The sequence below is a fragment of the Dama dama genome, chromosome 2, assembly GCF_033118175.1.
Source record: "Dama dama isolate Ldn47 chromosome 2, ASM3311817v1, whole genome shotgun sequence".
NCBI classification, from domain to species: Eukaryota; Metazoa; Chordata; class Mammalia; order Artiodactyla; family Cervidae; genus Dama; species Dama dama.
Window position 1 is genome coordinate 41,133,248 of NC_083682.1, and position 26,007 is coordinate 41,159,254.

At 47.8% G+C, this 26,007-nt stretch overlaps 1 protein-coding gene across 1 annotated transcript in view; it reads right to left on the reverse strand.

The window, feature by feature from the left end:
- Positions 1-26,007, reverse strand: part of ME3 (malic enzyme 3) — a 223,588-nt gene that overhangs the window by 93,798 nt on the left and 103,783 nt on the right. Inside the window, exons 3-4 of the mRNA XM_061120201.1 lie at positions 23,613-23,746; positions 20,281-20,430 (exon numbers count right to left, since the gene is read on the reverse strand). Of these exons, the coding sequence (XP_060976184.1) occupies positions 20,281-20,430; positions 23,613-23,746 (284 nt within the window). The remainder of the gene's footprint in view (positions 1-20,280; positions 20,431-23,612; positions 23,747-26,007) is intronic.

The following is a 26,007-nucleotide window of genomic DNA, read 5'->3' on the forward strand; positions in this document are numbered from 1 at the left end:
CATAGAGAAAAACTGGAGTAAGTTTCTAAGTGCTTCAACTATTTTTTTTCTTCCTGGAATTTGCAAATATCGTTTGCTTCTCTGATGTCTGAGATGCTTTTTGGCAGGAGAAAATTGTTCGAGTCGAATTCCAAGGGTTGGGGGAATTTCTCCATCTGTTCTCTTTGTACCAGAAGGATCCTGATAAGGTGTAGAATAAGAAACTGAAAGGAAAGTGTGGTTCTCATTTTTAAGAAGCATGGAAAGTTGGTGAAGAGTGTATTTCCATCACATCATTAGCTGAGTGAACAATTTATAATCAGGAGGGAAAAAGGCCCCATAGATGAAAATTTCAGCTGAAACTGACACCCCTGTCCAAATAGCAAATCACTTCAGAATCTGAAAATTCTAATTTTGCGACTCACAGACGCTTCCAATTAGAACAGGGAAGGTTAGCGTGGTTTCAGCTGTTACTTGAAAATATTAAAACATGCCAAGAAAACTCAGAGTTGGTACAAAGGAGTTTCTTTTTCTACTGAAATATTTACTCCTCCAAAAATAATAATCACAGAGACGTCAGGCTCTGTTTCCCCCAAGAAGTCACACTTAACACTCTTCACTTTCTTTTATGGCTGGGAACGTGGCACAGACCCACACATGCCTCCACTTTATAAAACAAACACACACCTTCCTGCCATCTGGAAGGCCTCGAGTTAATCTGGGTCTGTGGGCAATAAGTTTTTGGAACATGGCTCTGTTCTGACACGAACTTCTGATTTATCCAAGCAAATAATCATCAGACCTGAGAGTCTGAAACTGCTGTACCTCTGACTCAGAGGCCCTGCCAATGAGTCGCTTGTTTACAGGTATGTGCAAGATGGAGAGAGAGAAACATCCTGTTTTTCCGAAGCAGGTTGGAGAAGTAGCCCCACATAATTTTTTCCAAGTGAGTCATAAATCTCTGTCACCTCAGTTTGAGAAACAGGCTGGGAGCGCAGAACCCTGTCGAGAAACAATAGGCCTCTAAGCCAAGGGCCAGCCGAAGCTGTGCAAGCTAAGATCCATTTTATGCTCGCATGTAGGAGACGACTCTATGGGCAGACATCTGAGTGAAGCAATTTGTAAGTGGAAGATTCTGCCCACTTTAATTTGTCGTGTAAACAGTTCTGGAGTTATCACTGCATATTAGTCATGAAAGCTGGAATCTGATAAAAGGGAGCAGAATGCAGTTTTCAGAGAGGACAAAAGTTCACTGGGAAAACATATGTGCAAACCTCAGGGACCCTGATCAGTGGAAGCAAATGCAAGAGACAGCTAAGTGCCTGGAACCAAATGAATGAAAGAGCCAGTCATCAGGTGTAATTAAGCAGGGATGGGGGAGGGTGTGTGGGGGGGACATTTGATTTAATTTATCACTTTGACCGAGTTTAGCCTTTAGATCTTGAGAAAACTCAAGATCAGGAATGTTCAAGGCCAAGAAAATATTTGCTCTGAGATGACTGGAAAACAACATATGTTTCTCTGGTCAGGAGTAAGTTCCAACTAGATCCACTCAATTCAAAGCTCCAGAGTTACAGTGAAGCTCAAGAGCAGAAGCTTAGATGGACTTAGGCTCAAATCTTAGGTCTTCTGGTTAGTAGCTCAGTGACCTTGGCAAATGACTACATCTGAGCCTCAGTTTCTTCATCTATAAAGTACGGATAATAAAATATTTCTAATCAGGTTGCCTGAGACAATGAAAAGAGATAACATATGGAAAGCAGCTAGTACAATGCCTGGCACATTTAGTAAGTGCTCAACAAATGGAAGCTATTTTTACTATTATTCCATATAAACTATCCTAGAGAATCATTGCTATCCCAGGCTTACCATGAACAGAAAAACGTAATGAGTAAGGGTGAAAGAAGTTAACTTGATCCGATTACATAGGTATGAGCTATATGCTTGCAACATTATTTCTGTTTCTTGATTAGAATACCTTGGGTCCATAGAGCTAAACCTCAAACTATTAGATGACAGAAATGTCAAGTGGGGAGCTTAATCATGACCTATTCAGAAGACTGTACTTATACTGGTGCCATGATGAAAAATCTGTACTGGTACACTGAGAATCATAGCAGGTCCAGCCTTTTCAATTGGTTGTATAAGCTAAAGCATTCATTCACGAGTTAATTCAACAATTACTTTTTGTGACAAGACCTGTTCTGGGCACTTGGTATGTTCATTTCAGTTAACAAAACAGACAAAAACCTCTGCACTTATGGAACATATATTCATCCATTCACTCAAGCATTCATTCTAGCAGATGGGAACTGCCATACTAGGAGTTAAAGACAGGGAAAAGGCAAAGTTACAAAGGTGCATGAGACACACTGTCTGATAAGCTCCATCAGAGCAGAGATTGATGGGCACATCTGTAAATAGCTACCGGCTAACAGTGTAGTAAGTTCATCAGTAGAGCAGTAATGGAGGCCACTGTAGACAGACTTAGAAGAAGGAGCACAATATTCTGAAAGCAAGAGTGTGGGGACAGAGGAACCTCCCTGGTGGTCCGGGGCTAAGACCCCACACTCCCAATGCCGGGGGCCCAGGTTTGATCCCTGGTTGGGGAATAGTTCCCTCGTGCTGCAACAAAGATTTTGAATGCCACAATTAAAGATTCTGCATACCACAACTAAGATCCAGCACAGCCAAATAAATATATAACTTAATTAGTTAATTTTTTTTTAAAATGTGGGCACAGAGACTAAAGAGGGAGCAAGAGATGAAGATATTTGAGATGATTTTAAAGAGTAAGCAGGAATTTGCTGTTGGGTAAGATGGGGAAGGACTTCACAGGTAGAACCCACCTGCCAATTCAGGAGACGTAAGAGACGTGGGTTTGACCCCTGGGTTGGGAAGATCCCCTGGAAGAGGGCATGGCAACCCACTACAGTATTGTTTCCTGGAGACTCCCATGGACAGAGAAGCCTGGCAGGCTACAGTCCATGGGGCTGCAAAGAGTAAGACATGACTGAAGTGACTTAGCACGCACACACAAAATAAGGAAAGAGCATTAGGCAAAGCAAACATCTGCTGGTTTCTGTCAATTAGGGAAGCATTTGGTAGAATGTAAGATTAAAAGGAAGTATAAAATACAAACTACAGTAGCTTATTTCAGAAACTCATCTGTGATCAATCACGGACTAATTAAACTCTGGTTTTTATTTTGTTTTTAAACTAAGGCTAAGTAGAAAACAGCTTTTATTTTTTCCCTAAAGTCTCCCATCAGATGAGAACAGCTGAGTCGGCTCCAACTTGAGTTTGATTTCTGATGTTCTATTTACCCAGAGGAGGTTTTATGAAATTATGGTCCACGTGCTCCCAATATAGTCCATAAATTTCATGCAGAATAATAAATTGTGGACAGTTTTAAGACAGAGATTCATGCGCTCCACTCCTGACGCAATGAATCAGAACCTTGGGAAAGAAAGCCGGAGTCTGTAATTTCTTAAAGTGGACTCTTAGGACAAAAGTTTAAGGGTTTACTCTTAAACACTGCCCCCCCCCCCCCATTTTTGGTTTGATCATCAGAATCATTTAATTGCCTATTTGCCCTATTTCTATTCAGTACGTTACCTGATTTTCTCTGTTGCTACTTGAATTCTAATTTACTGCACCATCTTTGTCTAGAGAGAGAGAAGTTTCTCTGCTTTTCACTCCTGGTTACGCCCACTCCCACCCCCATATGAGCCAAGGAGTTTACTCCAGCTTCATCTATTCTTCTGATCAGTGAAAGCGTTACCATGACAACCTCACATCCAAATCCCTCCACTTGGCTGCACACATGGCTGGCTCATGCTGGGTCCATCCTGCACCAGCAGGCAAGGGCAATCTATTGCGCCTATTCGTGGTGAAGACTGGACAAAGCTATTAACCCTTTGGAACCAAAGATTCTGGAAATGCAGGACCTGACCTCATTCCATTCTCCCTGTTGACTTCTTCCCGATTGACAGGCCTGGATGTAGGGATGAAGTCATTTTGCAAATAATAAAGTCTGTTCCTTAATTATCCCAGTAACATGGAAACTCCTTGCAACTACTTTCACCTCTCCAGCCTCACTTTTAAATCCAATTAAACTCCAGAGACAGCTGTCAAGTGCCTACTATGTTCCCAGTCCTGGGCAAGACTTCCTGGTGAAAATTTTTAAAGGAATCCAATGTAATTTACATGACTATTAAAAAATTAGGGCATAATGCATTTTAAACAAAATTAGAGTTAAAGCTCTTTGTTTTTAAGTAAGGAGCCATGAATCGTAGAAGCTCACTCCTCAAAAATCTATTAGAAGTCATCAGGAAAATAAGACTCCAAGTTTCTTTTATCCTGTTTTATCCTGTTCTATCTACTGATCCTTCCATCCATCCTTCCTTTCACCTAACAAGGAGTGTACTTAGGCTCTGTCCTGGGTGCTGGGTATCAAATGATGAGCTAAACAAATATGGCTCCTGCCCATTGGATGCTTATAGTCAGTCCGGTATTGGAAGGACTCCTGAATAGCAAATAGGAAGTGGCCAAGTCTAGGTTCTGTTCTCTCTCTTAGATTTGTACAGCCTGGGGAGTCAGTCTCTGGATCCCCCATTTTGTCATGTGAAGAGCATTGCCCTCTCTGTTTCAAAGAGCACTTAGGTGGGATTGTATTTAAATTCATTCCAAAACTTCAAAGTGCTATACACATATAAGTAACACAAGTTAAGCTTGGTTTAAATGGTGGGCAACACCCCCCTCTCTCTGCACAGAGCCAGGAGACCTGAGTTCCAGTCCTACTGTTTCTGCTGACTTGTGCCCCTGGGGAGGAGGTGCCATGTCCCGTCTAGGCCTTGGTTTGAGCTCCGTGATTCGGTCACCATAGGCTGCAAAGGAAGGCAAGCCTGTGACGTGCTGAGCTCAAGGGTCTCTTAAGAGCTAATGGATTCCACCTCTTTACAGCCAGGGCCTCACCGAAGACTCCCTGGAGAAATGTAACTATTCTCCAAGTCCTCTGAAGAGGTCAATGTCTCAGCCTGTCTTGGAACCCCGAGCAGGGAGCTGTGTGGGTTTTGGGGAGTGGGCTGCAGGGGGCACACAGGTAACATCTGGGTTGGCTGTGCATGGGGTGGGCTTCAGTGTGGGGCCATTGAATATCTCAACAGCGACTCAAGGACATTATTGCGAGAGCAGGATCCATGGAATGCTTGGTGTGTCCTTGTTACATGCCTAAAAGACTGTGCCTGTGCGGGCGTGAAGATGCTGCAAGGTGCCAACCCCAGCTCCCCTAACTGGGCACCCTGATGTGGCCCCCCGTCGCCCGTCTCCCCGCAGGGGACTCCAGCCCTGCACACGGGTTCCTGCAGATGCCTGTTGCCAATTTCATTCAGTCTAAGGAACATGTCAGCTGAGCTGTTGTTCTGGAGAGGACATATGTGTGGATGCATGACTCGGGAATGCTGAGTATCAGCCATGCAGATCTAGAGGGCGTTCCCACGTGGAAGGAGGGAAAGGCCGCGGGGCAGGACAGACCAGGGTTTGAATCCTGTCACTGACCAGCCCTGAGGCTCCGGGCCCGTCGCCCATCACTTCTGAACCTCTCCCCTGTGACTCGGGGACAGGAGCACTTCTGATTTCTCACGGCTGGTTTGAGATGCCAAGAACACAGGCCACGTGACCACGGTGGTCCTAAGCCCTCTGCAGAGGCAGCGGCAGTGATTGATCTGATCCGCTCATTGCAGCAGCTCTGGAGCCCGAGCTCCACGCCACGCAGCGCACACCTAATGGTTCTTCCTCTCGCGTTCACCTTCACATCCCACTCGTCTCCACGTCCTACGGGTCCCTCTTTCTTGGCGTCCTGTGTTTTCACCCTTCACTTCATCATCTCAGACCCTGGAAGGCTCTCATCTCCCTGGACTTCAGCTAACAGCAATGGCCCATGGGTGCTCCTCTGTAGTCCTCTGAGGATGATCCTCCTTGCAAAATGCTTTCCTGGCAGCCCCTCCTCAGAAGCATGACCGTGACCCCCGAGGAGCGCAATCCTAGGTCCTCACTTGGCTTCACGTTGGCCTTATCTTCCCCGCCCAGGTGATGGAGCAGTCTCACATACGCGGTCCATGAGGTGACGGTGAGCCCTCCGTCCTGGAGAAGCTCCTCTCACCAGGGAGGAGAGGCTCAGAAGGACGTGACAGGCTTTGCAACTGGGGTTGGAATCTCGGCTCAACCGGGTACTAGATGTGTAAGCTATCTCAGGTTATTAAATCCCAGTGCTTCAGTTTCCTCTTCATGAAAATGGGCCTAATATCACAAAATTGAAAGAGACGTTGTGGGGCCTGATTCAAGCAACTGGGGCATCGGAAGCTCTGAATAAATGAACGTGAGCCACTGTTCTAAGCGAGGTGATTCAGACATCCCATCAGGAAGGAACACTGCTCTCAGCTGTAGGTAACAGAAAAACTTTGACTCAACTGGCCGGAAAGAGGAAATTTATTTCTCCTAACAAGAGGTCCAGGGGGAGGCGACTCAGGATTTGTTTATTTGCGGGCTCAAAATGTCACCAAGGACACAGGCTCCCTCCATGACCATCCTTGGTGTTAAGGGCTTGGTCCCCACACTGTTTTTGTGACTGTAGGATGATCGTCACTGTTCCCAGGCAGACCGAGGACATCCGGGAAAGAAGGAGCTCTCTTGGGATGAGAAAACTTTCCAGAAGTCCTTGGGCAGAGTGGCATCCCAGCTCTTGGGCCAGAATTGTTACTGGTGAGGGAACTTCTCTGTGACTGGCTCGGGGTTAATTAGCTCCCACTCCTTGGGGTTAATTAGCTCCCACTCCTTGAAGGACCAAGACTTCTCAAAACACATGGCCATTTTGGGGGAAGAAAGAACTGGAAAAAAATGTGGGGTTTTTGTTAAGAGGGAAAAAGTGTCTCCTATATTCCCAGTCCTAAGAGTCTGTGTGATTCTTGTTTGTCCCAGCCACATCTCTCGCTTATGCAGCTCCTCCTGCTTAGAACTCAGACAATAAATCTTTGTATGCCAGCTGTAATGGGCCACCTTCCCACCTTGAATCAAAATCCTATTCCCAAGATTTAGATCAAGAACCAACAAGTCAGTGGAGATACTTCCTATATAATGAATTACCTCTATGTGTTCAAAGTAAACCAGTCAATCCATACCATGCTTTACTAACTGGTTCATGTCACCTTAGAGCTGCTCCTCTCTTCAGGTGGGTTGTAAACTCCTTAAGGTCAGGGACCACGAATAAACCATCTTATTCCATTTGGGTCTGCCATGTATTTATGGTGGCCAACCATAAAGATGGCGCTTAATCAATGCTTGTTGAATGGAGTCTAATAGGAAGCCAATCTTTAAGTGCTCTCTCTGGTTGAGGCCTGAAGATACCACGCTTGGCGCCATGGGAGACACAGGGCAGAAAAAAACATAGTTCCTTTCCCTCCTAAAGTTTTTGGTGCAGGAGAGGAGCTCATATGAGAAATTGTGTCCAGTTGGAGAAGTCCATCTTTTACCACCCACTTTACCCTTTGTCTTTTTAGTTTTTTCACTTGGTCCCCTCCTGTAACCTGGACGATGCTGATGCCGCACTGGGGCTCCCTGCCTGAGTCTTGCTTCTATCTCCAGCACCTCAGACACAACCTTCCTGATCTATTCTTTCCTATCCCTTTTCCCATTCATGCAAAACCTCTCCTTCCTAAGTCCCGATCCCTGTGATCTAGTGCAGCAGTCCCCAACCTTTGTGTCATCGGGAACCAGTTTCATGAAACACACAGCCTGGGGAGGGGGACGGTCTGGGGATGATTCAAGTGTCTTACATTTATTGTGCCCTTTATTTCTATTATTAAGTACATCAGCTCCACCTCAGATCATCGGACATTAGATCCTAAAGGTTGGGGATCCCTGGATGTTGGTTTAATGTTAGTCTCTAAGAAACTAGCTTATAGATGAAGTTTTCAGTGTTACCCATCCAGGGCACCTGAGAAATTTGGGGGGTTCCTGTGGGTGCAAGGACATGAATACGACACTGGATTTTGGAGGCTGGCCAGCTGGTGGTGGGGTTCTTTCTGGCAAGACAGCCTTCACTTTTCTTCAAGAAATTCCACAACAATGATCTTGCTCGTCCTCTAGTCTGGGACCTTTCAAAGCATTTGCTTTAATTGCAGCATCTCTTAAGAAGCCACTCTTTTGGGAGTGAACTTAGCTTGAGCAAACACAAGTTTTTATTTTTATTGAAGTATAGTTGATTTAAAATAATACATTAGTTTCAGGTGTACAACAGTGATATGATATTGTTATAGATTATATTTCATTTAAATTTATTAAAAAACAATGGCTATTTTCCCCTGTGCTGTATAATATATCCTTGTTGCTTATCTGTTTTATACATAGTAGTTCATATCTCTTAATCCCATACCCCTATCTCACCTCTCCCCCTTCCTTCTCCCACTGGTAACTACTTGTTTGTTCTCTGTGAGTGTGTTTCTGTGAGCAAATACAAGCTTTCGTGCATTTTACAGGTTAATGAGAGATCAAGGTTATTTGAGGAAAGGTCTACTCAACTCCTGCCTGTATGTACGGATTTCCTTCTCAGTAAGGAAATTCTCCCACACCTATTCTTTTGATCACCATGGTTAGGATTGCCAGGGACAAAGGAGGAAAAGGACAGAGTCAGATAAAACAGAAACAAAAATCAGTTTGTTTGAACTGCCAGGGAAATCTGCCTTCGGCTAAAGGAAGTCAGACTCAGAACATCCTGTTCTAGTTAATAAAGCTCATCTGCTTCCAGCTTGAACAGAAAAATAAAATCTCTGCGTCCATGTAGGGCCACTCAACTTTTCCCAACTTTTCACTCTCAGCCACCTACACCCAGCCAGGCTCATGGATGGAAGGGTGGCCTCTGTCCTCCCCACCCGGGAAGCTGCTCCTTCAGAATACTAAAGGCAGGTCACATCAATGAAGCAGAAACTCACTCGCTTGTGTGTAAATCTTTAAGCCTCCCCTAAAAAAGGCAGTCTGGAAAAGAAAATGGCAACCTACTCCAGCAGTCTTGCCTGGGAAATGCCATGAACAGAGGAGCCTTGCAGGCTACAGTCCACAGGGTCACAAAGAGATAGACACAACTTAGTCACTAAACAACAACAACAACAAAAGAAGCCATGCCCCTCAGTGACTGAAACCGGTGTAATTCAGACACGAAAATACCAGGATCCTTAGTGGTTTCCAGGAGTGGGGTGGGGGAGGGAGGGATGAACAGGCAGAGCTCAGGGTTTTTAGGGCAGTGAATATACCCTGTGTGAGGCTATGTAATACTTTTATCCAGATCCACAGAATGTATGACACCAAGAGTGAGCTCCAAGGTACTCTAAGGACTCCGGGTGATAATGAGGTGTCAGTGAAGGTTCCTGAGTTGTGACAGATGGACCACTCTAGCAAGGGATGTTGATTATGGAGGAGGCGATGAATGTGTGGGGGCAGGGAGTGCATGCAAAGTCTCTGTACTGTCTCTTCAATTTTGTGGTGAACCTAAAACTGCTCTTAAAAGAATAGTCTTTACTTAAAAAAAAAATCCTTCTCTCCTCCATCTCTCTGTCTCAAAGTGATTCACTGATGCGGGATCCAGATACAATTTCACTTACTCCACGTGACATGTGCATCAATAATAGCTGAACATCTTCACGCTCGGGGAGGGCTCCCTCAGATCTGCTCCAGCGCTCAGTTCCCAATCCCTGGCATCGAACCATCCATGAACAGACCCCAGGCCGCCAGCTGGCCTGTCTAAGAAGATGCCCACGTGTGAATCCGATCTCTCAGCCAAATGACACTTCCGCAGATAAGCCTGAACACTTTTTCTTGTCAGAAAATGTGTGTTCATCTACTTTTGCCTTTTTCTCCCTTAAATGCCAGAAACCTTAGAGGCAAATTTACAGCCACTGTATTCCAATCTACTCAAAAATGACAAATTATAAGGATTGGAGGGAGCCCCCTAGATCACCTAATAAAATGTTCTGGTTTATAGATGAGCAAACTGTGCTCTATACAGGGGGAGGGATTTCCTGAGGGGCCCTGCTAAAGGACTTCCTTAGTGGCTCAGTGGTAAAGAATCTTCCTGCCAATGCAGGAGACTCGGGTTCAATCCCTGGGTCGGGAAGATCCCCTGGAGAAAGAAATGGCAACCCACTCCAGTATTCTTGCCTGGAGAATCCCCATGGACAGAGGAACTTGGTGGGCTACAGCCCACCGGGTTGCAAAAGAATCACACACAACTTAGCGTCTAAACAACAATAAGACTTCTACAACTGAGACCAAAACCTCCATTCAGGACTCCCAGCTTTTTCTGTGAATGCACAGTGGGGTCTGGAAAGACCTACTTCTTCTGCTTCCTTCAGATCGTATTGATTCATTTCTCAGCGAGTGACTTTTCATCAGCCTTTAATCAAGCTGCTTTCTTTTCTTTTTCAAAACATATTTATTATTTGGCTGCACTGGGTCTTAGCTGCAGCACGTGGGACCTTTTCATTGAGACACGAGGGCTTCTCGTTGGCTGTGGGGCTCGGGCTTAGCAGCTGTGGTGCATGGGCTTAGTGGCCACTCGGCATGTGGGATCTCAGTTCTCTGACCAGGGGCCGAACACGATTCCCCTGTGTTGGAAGGCAGATTCTTAATCACTAGGCCACCAGGGAAGTCCCTAATCCAGCGGTTTTCAAAGTGTGGTCCTTGCACCAGCAGCATCAGCAGTGTCTGGAACTTGCTGGCTAGGTCAAGTCTCCGAATCTATTTAACAAGCCCTCCACGTGATTTCAGTACACCCTAAAGTTTGAGACTCTAGCATCCTTGCCTGGTAAACTCCACGGACAGAGGAGCCTGGCGGGCCACAGTCTATGGGGTCGCAAAGAGTCAGAAATGACTTAGGGTCTAAACAAAGACAACAACAGAAGTTTGAGACACCCTACTTTAATCCGTTAACTCTGTCCACCCAATTAACAAGGAGATCAGGGGACTAATCAGATCCATCTAATTTCACAGCACTTTTTCAGTCTGGCTCTTCCAGTGACCGAAATCAGAGGCTCACCTACGTCACCTCTGGAGAAACAGAGTTTATGGTAAATTTGTGAAGAACGGGAGTGGAAAGTGAGGGTGAACTGAGGCAGCTCTGGGGACCGTCACTCCCTCTGCCTGTTTTCCCCTTTCTTTCCACCTGCCCTGTCTTCCCTCCACAGATCTGTTCCTATACTTCCTGTTCTTTTTTCCTTTTCCTTTATAGCTGGCGTTTGCCTTTGGTCTACCATGACCTGAGTCCAAAGTCTAAATCGCAGCATCCTTTGGCCTTGATTTCCCTTCCTACCTGGAAAATTCTCTCCATCTAACCTTTCCCATTTGTCCGTCCAAGTTCCTGGAAAGGATTCAGACTGGCCCCCCTTTTGAGCCAGGCGGCACTGGTCACATCCTCACCCGAATGATGGGTCACCTTTGGTCTGAAGATTTTTCCTGTCTCATCAACTGCTGACAGAGGATGGACTGCAGGTGGGGAGACAGGTGACTTCTGTGCAGTGACAGAGGCTTCGGGAAGACACTGGGGGCGGGGAGGAGGGAGAACACACGTGAGACTGCCTCCCACCCGCCTGTCCACTTACCCCCACTCACTGTGTGTGCATGAGACATGAGGGAACTTGGCAGTGGGACTCAACAGTTAGGTTGCTGAGGTTTGAGCTGGAGATATGTTTCTATTACTTTATCATGATCCTAACCTTTTCTTCTTTTTAAATTTTTATTATCTACTTATTTTTGGTTATGCTGGGTCTTCACTGTGTTGTGTGGGCTTCTCCATTTGTGGCTTGAGGGCTCGGTAGTTGGGGCATGTGGGATCTTAGTTCCCTGACCAGGGATTGAACCTGGCCCCTTGCATTGGGAGCGTGGCATCTTAACCACTGGACCACCAGGGAAAATCCCCTTTGTCTTCAATATATTAGGCTTGGGTATTGAAGATGTGGGCCTGGAAGATTTGGGCTGCAGGTTATCGACTCTCAGCAGGTCACAGAAGATCCAAGCTGGAAGGGACTTCAGAGACCACTCCGCTCGGCGATTCCTCATGAGAATCGCTGGGGAGTTTCTGAAAACTAAAGCTGCCTGGGCCCCACCTCACAGATGATGCTTAAAAGCCCCCAGAGGCTCTCAGTGCCCCAGCTGCCCCTGAGAACTACTGCTCGAACCCGACCTCTTAACTTTCCAGGGGAAGAAAGTTCAGCTCAGTTCCATAATGTGACCATGGCTCAGCTGAGCATCCTGCTTCCAACGTGGCTATGGAGTTTGGCTTGTTGTTGCTGTTTAGTCGCTCAGTCGTGTCTGACTCTTTGCGACCCCACGGACTGTAGCCCGCCAGGCTCCTCCGGCCATGGGGTTCTCCAGGCAAGACTGATGGACTGGGTTGCCATTTCCTTCTCCAGGGGATCTTCCCGACCCAGGGATCGAAGCTGCATCTCCTGTGTCTCCTGCATTGGAAGAGAGATTCTCTCCTCCTGAGCCACCAGGGAAGCTCAGGGTTTGGGTTACTAGATGCTGAATGTTGAGAGCTGAAAGAGATCACAGAAGCCATGCACTCCAACCCCACCACCTTCTCCTGAGTCTAAGGAGTCAAAGCGAGAAAGCAAGTCTCCCAACCCTTTACCCAGAGCTCTGCTCATGACCCCAAGGCTGGGGTCTTTTACCTTTTAGTAAGGGTCTAAAGGTCTTTACCCTTTTAGTAAAGGGCCAGATGGGACGGGAAGTGGGCCAGTTGCTGACCCGCGCTATCTGCACTTGGGAGCCTTTCTGGCCTCACAGCTGAAACAGCCTGGCAGAGGGACCTGGGCAGGACTGGCAGGAGTGGGCTCCGACCGAGGAGTCAGCGCTGGTGCCTGAGGACTGGGAGGAGGCAGCTGCTCTGAGGAGACGAAGCCTTGCTTTCTGCCTGCCTCCCAATTATGCTGGGTGTGTGTGTGTGTGTGTGTGTGTGTGTGTCTGGCTTTCTGCCTGCCTCCCAATTATGCTGGGTGTGTGTGTGTGTGTGTGTGTGTGTGTGTGTGTGTGTGTGTGAGGGTGGGTGGGTGGAGGTGGCTGAAGATGAAAAGGTCCCAGTGGTGGTGCTGATGGTAAAGAATCCGCCTGCAATGCAGGAGCCGCAGGAGACGTGGGTTGGATCCCTGAGTTGGGAAGCTTCCTGGAGGAGGAAATGGCAACCCGCTCCAGTACTCTTGCCTGGAGAATCCTACAGACAGAGGAGCCCAGTGGGCTACAGTCCATGGGGTTGCAAAGAGTCAGATATGAGTAAAGCTAGTTAGCATGCAGTGTAAAAAAAGAGAAAAAATGAGGCAAGGGCCCCCCGGGCATTGAGAGAGGGAGGCAGGAAACCCAAGGGTGTGAGCGTGAGCTTCAATCTCATCCTTTTAGGTGGGCTGGGGACGGAGAAGAGCTGAGAAAATAAACCCCCTCAAGCTTGTGCGGAGCTCTCCAGCACGTTCACACACAGCTCGTCCGACCTTCAGCGGAGCCCCGCGCGGGGGGCCGCTCCTGTGATCCAGGCCCGGGGACAGGGAGCAGCCGGGCTCCGAGCCAGCTCGGCCGTCACCCGGGAGCTGACCCGGCCTCGGGGCTCCCGCCCGGGGCTCTGACTCCGTGGGACGCTGCCCTGCAGGTGTGTGTGTCCCTCACGTGTGTCCCTAAGAATGTGCCTGCCTGTGAGGTGTCTTGTTTACCAGCGCCAGAGGCTGCACTGTGAGGGGAGACTCTACGCTCACACTGGGCAGCTACCCACGCCAGGCTGGCCTGCTCGCCACACTCGCTGTGTGGTTGAGCGGTATTACTCTCAGCCGCCCTCCGCTTGGCTTTTACCTCTTCTGAGTCACACGCTTCAGGCCAAGCTGGCCAGGACCCACGGCCCACGGACACACAAGCAGAGCGTGTACGGGGGAGAAGCACGAAGGGGCAGAGGAGGCTCCATCGAGCCCAGCCCCTTCTGCTGTGTCTCACCCGCCCGGGGGGTACTCGGGTGTCCTTGAGATACTCGGGCATCTCCCGAGGGGTTCTGAGGCGACGCAGAGCCCCAGCGATGTCAGAGCGTCAAGTTCAGCCTCATGCGCGCTCAGTCGCTGCAGCTGTCTCCAACTCTTTGCCTCTCTATGGACTGCAGACCATCAGCTCCTCTGTCCATGGGATTCTCCAGGCAAGAATACTGGAGGGGGTTGCCATTTCCTTCTCCAGGGGATCTTCCTGACCCAGGGATCGAACCCAGGTCTCTTGTATCTCCTGCACTGGAAGGCGGATTCTTTATCGCTGGACCCCAGGGCAGTCCATTTTAGCCTCAGCTGGATCTAATTAGCTTCAGGGGTGGTGGTAGGGGAGGTCCTTTCACAGAGGACTGACAGGAACGTTTATCATTTCAGAACTGACAAGGCGCTGGCTCTCTCCCTCCTGGCCTGGGGCTGGCCTCCTGTCGGATGCTAATCTGTGAAGCCCTTCCCAGCCAGGCTCAGAGGACGCTCAGGGCTGGGGCGGAGCCCAGACTCTCCCTTAGGAGCGAGACAGGGGTGCAGTCAACACCTGGAAAGAGGCCCAGTGGACACCTGGAGCAGCTGCTCAGAAGGACATAAGTCAGGTATCTTGATTGGGTAATCATCTGAGGAAAGGTTCTGCAAAGCAGTTGCAGGAAATCTGTACCCAGAGCATGCAGGACGAATCTGTTGACTTTAAAAAATGCACAACATGAGAGTTGTGAGTTAAATTTTATTTGGGGCAAAATGAGGGCGGCAGCCCCTAGGAGACAGCACCTCAGACAGCTCTGAGAAACTGCTCCAAGGAGGCAGCGGGGAAAGGTCAGTATGTGATTTTTGGTGAAGGCAGGGAATACATGCCATCAAGCACGTATTTTCCAGAAGGTTTCTACTAGTCTCGTGAAGACTTAGCTAGTCACGAGCAACAGTCGTCACCATGGATTTTAGTGCTTTTCTAGATGTGGAGAGATGGAAGAATTGAGCTCATAATATCTGACTCTGAAAAATATCTAAAGAGGACCTGAAGACCTGTCCTGCCAGTTTTTCCCCCTGAGCACAGAGTGCCTCATTTCTGCTTTCCACCCTGAACTCCTTTCAGGGTCTATTGAAGGTCAGCAGCTGTAGCAGCACACGACTTAATCCTTGTAGAGGCAGATGGGTAGATGGCAAGTGCCAATTAGTCGTTGACAAACCCAAGGCGACGGCTCAGTCTGCCTGTGTCTGCCTCAGCCCAGGACGAGGGGATCATGCCCTCCCAGGAGAGGCTCTGGAAACGAATACAGCAACCCCCATCTGAGACCCCCAGACAGTCACGTTCCAGGAGTGGCAAGGATACCCCATCCTGAATACCCACCTAATGTGCACAGCTCCAAACTACAGCAAGCATCGTGATGTGCTGCTTATCTGTCCACACACTGCTTCAGACTCTGTGGGTCCGAGTCTTGGCTTTGCTGGTTATGAACTGTGTGACTCTGGGCAAGTTTTCTCTGTGCCTCAGTTTCCCCATTTACAAATAGGCTGATAACAGTGTCTATTTCTTAGGGGAGCTGTGATAATTAGATGAGTTAATCTATGGACTGCAAGAAGATCACACCAGTTAATCCTAAAGAAAATCAACCCTGAACATTCATTGGAAGGACTGATGCTGAAGCTGAAGCTCCAATACTTTGGCCACCTGATGCTAACAGCCTACTCACTGGAAAAGACCATGATGTTGGGAAACATTGAAGGCAAAAGGAGAAGGCGGTGGCAGAGGATGAGATGGTTAGATAGATCATTGGTTCAATGGACACGAATTTGAGCAAACTCTGGGAGATGGCGAAGGACAGGGAAGCCTGGGGTGCTGCAGTCCATGGGGTCACAGAGTCGGACACAACTTAGCGACTGAACAACAATCTATGTAAAGATTTTAGGATAGTGCCTGGCCTTTAGCCAGCAGTTATTGTGATGACACTTTTCTCCTGGTTCTAGTTCAACTGCCGGCCTCCTGCCTGGACCATCACACATCTGTTTCCCAGGCTACATGTCCACCTTCTGCAGCACCCTCTCTATACCCAACAGGCTGACCTGGCTCCTGGGCTCATGTGGTCTCCACCCATATGAACCCCCCACTCTGCTGTTACGATCCTCTCCATCACTAACCCACTGGAGAACCACCAGTGAGGCCTGGACCCGAGTGTGAAACAGCTCCCTTTTAAGCCAACCCCCTTGCGTGGTGAGGAGGAGACCATGTTTGAGGTAGAACCACAGATCAATTCTCCTACCCCGCCCCTCTAGTCTCCTGCTTCATCCACCGTGAGGTCTCAGAGGCCTTGCATTCTTTCCAGGGGGAGGTGGGCGTGCTTGGCTCACCGTAGACAAAGACATTCTGTCTCAGTTCTTCACACTCAACTTTCAGGCCCAGCTCAAATGTCATCTCCTTGGTGTTGCCTTCCCCAGTTCCCACAGTCAGAACTCTCACTTTACAAATTGTTTACCAATTGTGATCTCAGACAAGTTCCCTTCCTCTGCCACCTCACTTTGCTCATTTGTGAAATAAATGACACCGTTTCCAAATGAACCTTCCAGCACATGGGGAAGATCCATTATAAGCCAATGGATCCCTCCCCTGGCCCTCCATGCCAGGCAGAGGCGATGGGGAGATACCCGAGTGAGCTGACTGCCCTGCTCTCTACAGAGCTGATAAAACCAAGCCCTTTCCTGGAATGCCCTTCCCTCCTTCTCCACCTATGGAATTCCTATTAAGTCTTCAAGGACCAGCTCAAATGTCATCCCTCCGGTGAAGCATTCCTGCTGCCCTCAAGGAAAACAAATTTTCCTCCCCCTTGCTGCTGTAATCCTTTGTCCCTATTGAATCTCTTGTTGCTGTTTAGCTTTTATCATATTCAACTCATAGCTTTAGGTCAAGAATTGTATTTTGTTCTCTGAGGGTAACTTCACAGTGTGTAACATGATGCCCAGCAGCTCCAGAAATGCTCATTAATTCAAATTTCTGGATTCTGGAGTGGACCCTTGAGGAAAACTCTACCGTCACTGTGTGTGTGTGTTAGTCGCTCTGTTGTGTCTGACTCTTTGCAACTCCAGGGACTGTAGCCCACCAGGCTCCTCTGTCCATGGAATTCTCCAGGCAAGAATACTGGAGTGGGTTGCCATTTCCTTCTCCACCCATCACTAGTTTGCTTCTTTGCTCAGTTGCTAAGTTGAGTCTGACTCTTTGCAACCCCATGGACTGCTGCACACCAGGCTTCTCTGTCCTTCACCACCTCCTGGAGCTTGCTCAAACTCATGTCCATTGAGTCGGTGATGCCATCCAACCATCTCATCCTCTGTCATCCCCTTCTCCTCCTGCCTTCAATCTTTCCCAGCATCAGGGTCTTTTCCAATGAGTTGGCTCTTCAGACCAGGTGCCCAAACTACTGGAGCTTCAGCTTCAGCATCAGTCCTCCCAATGAATATACAGGGTTGATTTCCTTTAGGATGGACTGGTTTGATCTCCTTGCAGTCCAAGGGACTCTCAAAAGTCTTCTCTAGCAGCACAGCTCAAAAACATCACTAGTCTGATACTAGTTAATCTGAAGCCAACAGCTGAATTCACAGTCTAGTCCATTTGAGCCTTTGGAGAAGAGCTCCCAGACAGCCTGGGAGTGGGAGAGGGGAGTGGGATGGCCGTGTGTTTCTATACAATCTCAGCTGCAACGCTTAAGTGTTAAAGGACCTTTTCAGGAAACAGTGAATCTGGAAGACCCAGATCTTGTCTGTAATTACACATTAGTTCATTATATGTTCGATGACTCAATTTTCTTTGCAAACATTGAAAAATATAGACGTGTAACATAACTCTGCATGTGTCAGTCCTGCCTTCCTCCTACAGTAGTTACTGAAGGAAACTTATCACTGATGCCGGGTACCCGGCCGCATTATCACATTTTACCTTCACAATGATTATTTCAGGTAGGTAGCCTTATTACCTTTGGATGATAAATGTGGACATTAAGGCTGAGAAAGGTTAAGAAATTTGCCTAAGGTCAGGGAGACTAAACCACAGAACTGATTGCGAAGACCTAGCTCTTTTTCTCACTCAATAGGCCATACTGTCCCATCAGAGTGCCAATTACTGGCCAAATGGATCCAATGCGTTTCCAGCTCCCTCTAGAAACCCATGTCCCAGTAGAGAAAGTTAGTGGCTTTCTCAGGTGACTCAGTGGTAAAGAACCTGCCTGACGATGCAGGAGATGCAGTTTGATCCCTGAGTTGGGAAGATCCCCTGGAGAAGGACATGGCAACCCACTCCAGTATTCTTACCTGGAGAATCCCATGGACAGAGGAGCCTGGTGGGCTACTACAGTCCATGGGGTCTCAAAAGACTTGGTCATGACTTAGTTACTATACAATAGAGGAGGTTGGTATACAAATAATTAAAAATATAAAGCACCAAAAATAAAACTATGGAATAGAAATATATGTAATGGGCTGTGGGGGAGATTGAGAAGGGAGTGAGTGGTTCAGGTTGGGGCAGGTCAGGGAGGGTTTCTCCGATCAGATCAGAGAAGCTGACTCTTGGAAGAAGGGATAACCTGAGTTTTGCTGGGTAGAGAATGAGAAAAGGAGAGGATGCAGGAATCTGAGGCCGAGGGGACGGCATGGGCAAAGGCCTGCGGAGAATGCCAGAGAGGCCTGGGAAAGGAGACTAGACCAGGTTAGTCAGAACTCGGGATGTCTGAGGACAGGCTGGGCTGTGCCGGGCTTAGTTTTGTCAAAATGTTGGCCCTTGTTCTTTAAGCCCCGGGCAGCTGCTGATAGCCTCAGAGGAGGGCAGTGACACTGGTGCAGTGTTGAAGAATCTGCCTGCTAATGCAGGAGATGGAAGAGACGCAAGTTCAATCCCTGGGTCAGGAAGATCCCCTGGGGTAGGAAATGGCCACCCACTCCAGTATTCTTGCCTGGGAAATCCCATGGACAGAGGAGCCTGGTGGGTTACAGACCATGGGGTCACAAAGAGTCAGACACATCTGAGCACACACAGATATTTAAGGAGGGAGGATCTGCAAGGACCATCTCTGAGTAGGAACTGGGAGGTATTAAACAGGGTCCTGCATCCTTCAGAAATGTACCATCAGCTCCCAATGTCTCGGTCAGGATTGGTTTCAGGGATGACTCTTTCCCATTGAAAGAGGCAGGCTGAAGACCAGATCAACTCTGTAGTCTGGACGCACTGTCCCCTGCCCCCAGGGTGGCAGAAACACGGCTGCTCTGTGTGATGAGGTCAAATATGCTGCAGCAGGTGGACACGCCCACCCAGAGGAAGTGGGACACGCTGCCCTCTACCAAGGGTACCACCAGGAACTCCCCGGGTCTGCAGTGCTCATCCCAAATGCTGGCTTCAGAACTGGAATACTGCTTATCCAAACGAACGAAAGATGTTCCAGATCCATGATTACATGTTCCTCACACAGTGCATGATTTATAACACAGATTTATAAATTCTACGTAAATGTAAATTACACATCTGTGCACAGTATTCTAACACAGGCTGAAACAATGTCCCACAACATATAATAAACTCAGCAGCTCTTTAATCATCAGTGCTAGAACTATGTGTGGACAATTACCTTGCACTGAGCACTTTGTGAAAATCCTTCCATTTTCCCTTTTTCATTTTTTAAATATACATATGCTGAACTCACCATGAAAAAAACAAACAGGTGATCTCTTTAGAAAACTGCCCCCAAATTCTTCGGCTCCGAAAGAAAATGCCGTGCCAGATTTTTGCCGAATAAAGTGACATTTTGAGTGGAATCTGAGTCGAGCCCAAAAAAAGGAATGCTGCTTCTTTGAATCAGCAAAAGAATTCAGTCTCTGGTATCCAGCACTCCATTATTCATTGACCCGAATTAGCAGGAGAGCTGTCTGCACTGTGGAGATGACTGGGAAAGTGGGGTTTGGAGGGGGGAGGGAGGGAGTGGTGGGTAGATAAAGGAGAGGAAAAACAAGCTGAAATACCTCCTGGGCCAACTCTGAACAACATGTTGGGTGTTTCTTATTTGGAGGTGGAGAGGCTCCAAGGTCCCCTTGCTAAACACTGTCTCAGCTCACCTCTCTGCACATGGGCTCATTTCCCAGAGCAAAAGCTCAAAACAAACGACTTGCTGGGCTGCTTCCTCCCAGGAAGCACCTCCAGGGTCCCAGCAAGCAAGGCCAGAGGGAAGACAGATTCCCCGCCAGGAGACGGCCCCTCCCGGAACCCTGGCCCCAGGCTGCTCACCGGGGTCTGCGGAAGGTCAGGCCATAGTGCTGGCAGGCCAGTCCCACCGTGGGCGTGTACACAATGGGCAGGAACTTCTCCACGTCTGAGGTCAGCACGCGGTAGAAGAGCTTCTCGTTCCGGTCCTGGAGGGTCATGAGGATGATGTACCTTAGGAGAAGAGGCAAGAACCAAGCTGATGACATGAACACCCCACATGGCAGCACAGATGGCCCTCGATGTAGAAACCCAGGGCTCCCACTCAGCTACTTGCAACGGCACCTTCACGGGCAAATCACCATCTCTAAGCATGAGTCTCATCACCTATGAAATGTGGAGAACTTGACCTGCCTTATGGCGTGCATGGGGTCACCAAGAGTCAGACATGACTGAGTGACTAACAACAACAACAACAATGGCCCTTATTATCACACATGCTGTAGGTGCCATTCTCAACAGTTTCATTAACCAATCTGACATGGGGAACATGCCTCCCAATGACTTGGATGTGTGCTTAGTCGCTCAGTCATGTCTGACTCTTTGCGACCCCATGGACTGCAGCCTGCTAGGCTCTTCTGTATATGGGATTTTCCAGACAAAAATTCTAGAGTGGGTTGCCATTCCCTTCTCCAGTGTTATCTTCTGGACCCAGGGATCGAACCCATGTTTCCTGTATTGCATAGAGATTCTTTACCATCTGGGCCACCAGGGAAGCCCCAATGACTTGTAAGGTGGGTAATATAATTCTGGTCATTTTATTTTTTTATTGGGATACAATTGCTATCTGGCCATTTTAGAGACAATCAAGGCACAGAGAAGTGAAATAATTCACCAAGAGATCTGAACCTAAGCAATCTGACTCCAGAATCTGTGCTCTCAGCCATGATGCAAGATGGCTAGTTAGGTTATAATTATGTGGACAGTAATGAACAACAGCAGAATAACAGCATTCTGGGGCTGGGGGAAGGTCGGGGAAAGTGCTAGGCAGACTGGTGATATATGAACTGGTCCTTCCTGTCACACAGGCCTGGTTCCTGTCACAAGCAGAGTTCACAAGCGTTTGAGCACCAAGTGATCTCAGGAAGCATGTTGCAAACATGCCTACTTCCTGAAGCCTGAAATCAGTAAGCCAGGAAAAGGGCCTTTCATTTACACTTCACACTGAACAGTCTGGGAGGAAAAAACCGAGGGACTGAAATTCCCAGTACAGTGTGAAAGGGAAAGTGTTAGTTGCTCAGTCGTGTCTGAGTCTTTACGACCCCATGGACTGTAGCTCACCAGGCTCCTCTGTCCATGGGATTCTCCAGGCAAGAATACTGGAGTGGGTTGCCATTTCCTCCTCCAGGGAATCTTCCTCACCCAGGGACTGAACGTGCATCTCCTGCAGCTCCTGCTTTGCGGGTGATTTCTTTACAGCTGAGCCACCAGGGTGGCCCAATGAGGTGTAAGTGGCAGCTGATATCACAACCTTTAAGTTTGGGAGAGATAATGAGGGTGCATGAGGCCCTGGCATGGAGTGGCATGACAGAAATGATCTGACAGGGGAACGATCCCTGGGCAAGGCGTCAGGTTCCTGGGTGTGAATCCTAGCTCTGCTGGTCTCGAGCTGCGTGACCTTGAGGAAGTCCTGTGACTTCTTAGGGCTTCAGCCTCTTCTTCCTCAGCAAAGGCACCGGTCCGTTACTATGCTCTAGAAGGCACTTTTATTTAGGAAAGGGCTATTTATGCTTAGAAGAGTCAGGATCTTAGCTCATTACAAGTGTAACGATTCCCTTACTCAGTGGCCACTAGTACACATCTCTTCTCAACTCCGCATTCAGTGATGTCAAGTTGATAAGCTGAAATTGAACATGGTGGGAGTATCTATACCATGGAAATTGGCAAATGCTTTAAATCCTCACCCCCTGGCCCCATAACCGGTCCTTAAACACTTACCAGCGCTGACACCACTGTCTTTACCCATAAGCTGGGGAGCCTCCTTAGCCTTTCTCCCTAAGCTCCTGCTGAAATGAAGGGCTCCCATAATGAATGGGTCAGAGAGGTCATCAGGAGCAAGCTCCCTTGAGCTCACAGGATCAGGCACATCCATTGCCCCTTGAGCCTGGCATACCTTCCCAGGCATGTGAGTGAGGCCCATCTAGCTGGAAAGAACTGGAAAGGGGAGGATTCTGGACTTTGATTTTTAGGGTTTAATATCTTTAGGTAGGTGAATTTCATTTCGGACTAAGGAACTTTTGCCCTTAAGTGATAATAGAATGAGGATCTGAACTCAGGCTAGTTTTGTAGCCACTAAGCTTCACTGCCTCTTACCTATGGGGGAGCAGAGAGGTTCAAAGCACAGACTTTGGACCTAATTGTCTGTGTGCAAATCCTGGCTATGCCAATTCATAGCCATGAGACCTGCAAGGTCACTACCTTCTTTAGTAAGACAGACAAAGCTGACCCTGAGAACACCCACTGACTCTTCCTGTCGACATCCCCACCGGGAGAAACCAGAGGGGAGGCGGGGCTCTCCCTAAACCTCCAACGGATGGCATCCCAGGTCCTCCCTGTGACCCTGTCCATTTCCCCTCTGCTCCACCGCGGTCCTTTTATTCCAGGAACCTGGGCCATGTGCCACTTCCTTGACCCATCTGTCCCTATGTGTTTTTTTAACTATAGATTAAAAATTTTTTTTTACTTGGAGGATAATTGCTTTACATTGTTGTGTTGGTTTCTGCCATATGGCGTGAATCAGCCATAAGTACACATATGTCTTCTCCCCCTCAAACCTCCCTCCCGCCCCCACCCCCATCCCACGCCTCTAGGTTGTCACAGGGCACTGGATTGAGCTCCCTGTGTTCCAGCAACTTCCCACTAGCTATCCATTCTGTTTCTGTTTGTCCCACCCTCCCCTTCCGCTGCTGTGTCCACAATTGTCTTCTCTACGTGCCTGCGTGCTCAGCTGTATCAGACTCTCTGAGTATACTCCTACATTTCTGCTCCCCTCCTTCCCACTGAGTGAAATCCTTCCGTGAACCCTGCTGCTGAATGCTGATGTCCATTGGTACTTCCATTGGTACTACTGGTGCTTCCTGGGCTGACTCTGGTTTCATCACTTCCAGAAGGCCCAACCAGATCCCACTGTCGGAGTTCAGGCAACCTTCTCAGTCCTCCCAGGACACACGGACCATGGCTCGATCATAACAAGCCCTGGCCCTCAGGGAGACCATCACCCTGTAGAAGGCAAGGCTGGGTCTGGGCTCTCTCGGGGCTCTCGGCCTTTCCCAGCTAGTGTCCAGAAAACCGTCTGAGGCCCGCAGGAGACAGCGGAGCCCGGCGCCCGGGTGAGAGGACAGACGCCCAGCACTCACTTGTCCAGGTCACTCTGCTGCCGCTCGTAGTATCTCATGACCCGGAGGAGCTGGACGTCCTGGCTCAGAAAGCAGGGCGGGATGAGGCCGTGGATCCCAAGCTGCAGCCTCTCCTCAAGCGTAAAGGCCATGCCCTGCGGAGAGCAGGAAAGACACACATGCATGTAAGGGGGTGTGCAGGAAACCCAGAGCAGCGGAGGTTCCATCCCCAGACCCGCCAACAGCGCTGAGACTCAGCAGAGACGGCCCCGGGCTCAGAGCCCACCGCTGCCTTTTGAGTAGCCGGGCCATCCTGCATCGGTCATCTTGGCTCTTCTGGAGTCTAGCTTCCTCTTACAAAAACATGGAAAACATGTATATTACCAGAGTTTTTTGGTTTATACTTGCTTTTAAAAATGCATTCTATTTTTAGAACAGTTTTCTTTTTTTAACATTTATTTATTTTCTGTTATTCATTTGGCTGCTCTGGATCTTAGTTGTAGCATGTGGGATTCAGTTCCCCGACCAGGGATCAAACCCGGGGCCCCTGCATTGGGAGCACAGTCTTTGCCACTGGATCAATAGGGAAGTCCCTAGAACAGTTTTAGATTTATAGAAAAGTTGACAAGATAGTGCCGAGTTCCCTTATATCTCTTCATGCAGTTTGCCCTGTTAGTAATATCTTCCATCCCTTCGGTACATTTGTTAGAATTAATGAATCAACAATGACACATTATTATTAAATAAAGTCCCTGGTTTATTCAGATTTCTTAGCTTTTTTTTTCACCTGTTTCTTTTTTCGTTTTTCTTTTAGGATCCCATCCAGGATCCCACATTCCATGTAGTCATCGGGTCTCCTGGGGCTCCTCTTGGCTCTGACAGTCTCTCACAGCCTCCTTGGTTTTGATGACCTTGGAGTGTTTTGAGGAGGACTGCTCAGGTATCTTGTACACTCCCTCCACTGGAATTAGTGTCATGTTTCTCTGATGACTGAAGTGGGCTAATGGGTTTTGAGGAGGAAGCCCGCAGAGGTAAAGGCCATTTTTATCACATCAGATCAAGGCACATATGAGCAACACAGCTCATCATTGTTGCTGTTGACCAAGATCACCTGGCTGAAGAAGTGCTTGCCAGGTTTCTCCACGGTGAAGTTACGCCTTTCTTGGACTTCTTCGACATAGGAGACTTGTCTCTACTCCCTCACTTATTTATTTATTCAGTCATTTATTTACATTAGAATGAACTCATGGCTATTTGTTTTATGCTCTGGGTTATGATCCAATACTGTCTAATTTTTTTTGCTCAAACTGTTCCAGTTTCAGCCATCGAAAACTCTTTTAGTTGGCTCTGTATCCTTTGCGGGGCTTCCCAGGTGGCGCTAGTGGTAAAGAGCCCACCTGCCAATGCAGAGGACAAAAGAGACAGGAGTTCAATCCCTGGGTCGGGAAGATTCCCCGGGAGGAGGGCATGGCAATCCACTCCAGTATTCTTGCCTGGAGAATCCCACGGACCGAGGAACCTGGTGGGCTACAGTCCACGGGGTCGCAGAGAGTCAGACATGACTGAAGCGACTGAGCATGCATGGTAAGATTATATTTAGCTTTTTAAGAAACTGCCAAACTGTTTTCTAAAGAGGTTGTAAAACTTTGCACTCCCACCAGCAACGAATGAGTTTCTGTTGTTCCACCTCCTCTCCAGCAATTGGTATTGTCAGTTTTAAAAATTCTAGTCTTTGTAATAGATATGTGTGTGTGTGTGAGTTGCTCAGTTGTGTCCAACTCTTTGAGACCCCATGGGATGTAGCCCACCATATGTAGTGCTGTGTTATTATTGCTTGAATTTGTAACTCCCTATTGACATAGGATGTTGAACATTTTTTTTATATGCTTATTTTTAACCTGTACATTTTCTTAGAGCAGTATTGTTCAAACATTCTTGCCTTTTTTACTCTTTTTTTCTTATTGTTTAGTTTTAATAGTTCTTAGATCTGCAGTTTTAATGCAATCCCTATCAAAATTTGAATGGCCTCTTTTGCAGAAATAGGAAAGTCAATTTTCAAATTCATATGGAATAGCAAGGCACCCTAAACAACCAAAACCATTTTTAAAAAGAATATTTCAAAACTTAATGTAAAACTACAGTAATTAAAACAGTGTGGTACTGGCATAAGTACATACAGATCAATAGAAAAGAATCAAGAATTCAGAAATAAATTCATACATCTACAGAAATTGGTTTTTGACAAGGATGCCAATTCCATTCAATGGAGAGAGAATAGTGTCTTCAAGAATGGGTGCTGGGACAACCGGATTGCCATTTGCAGAAGAATTCAAGTGGATTCTTACCTCACACCAAAACAAAAATTAATTCAAATGGATCAACAGCCTAAATATAAGAACTAAAATCATAAAACTCT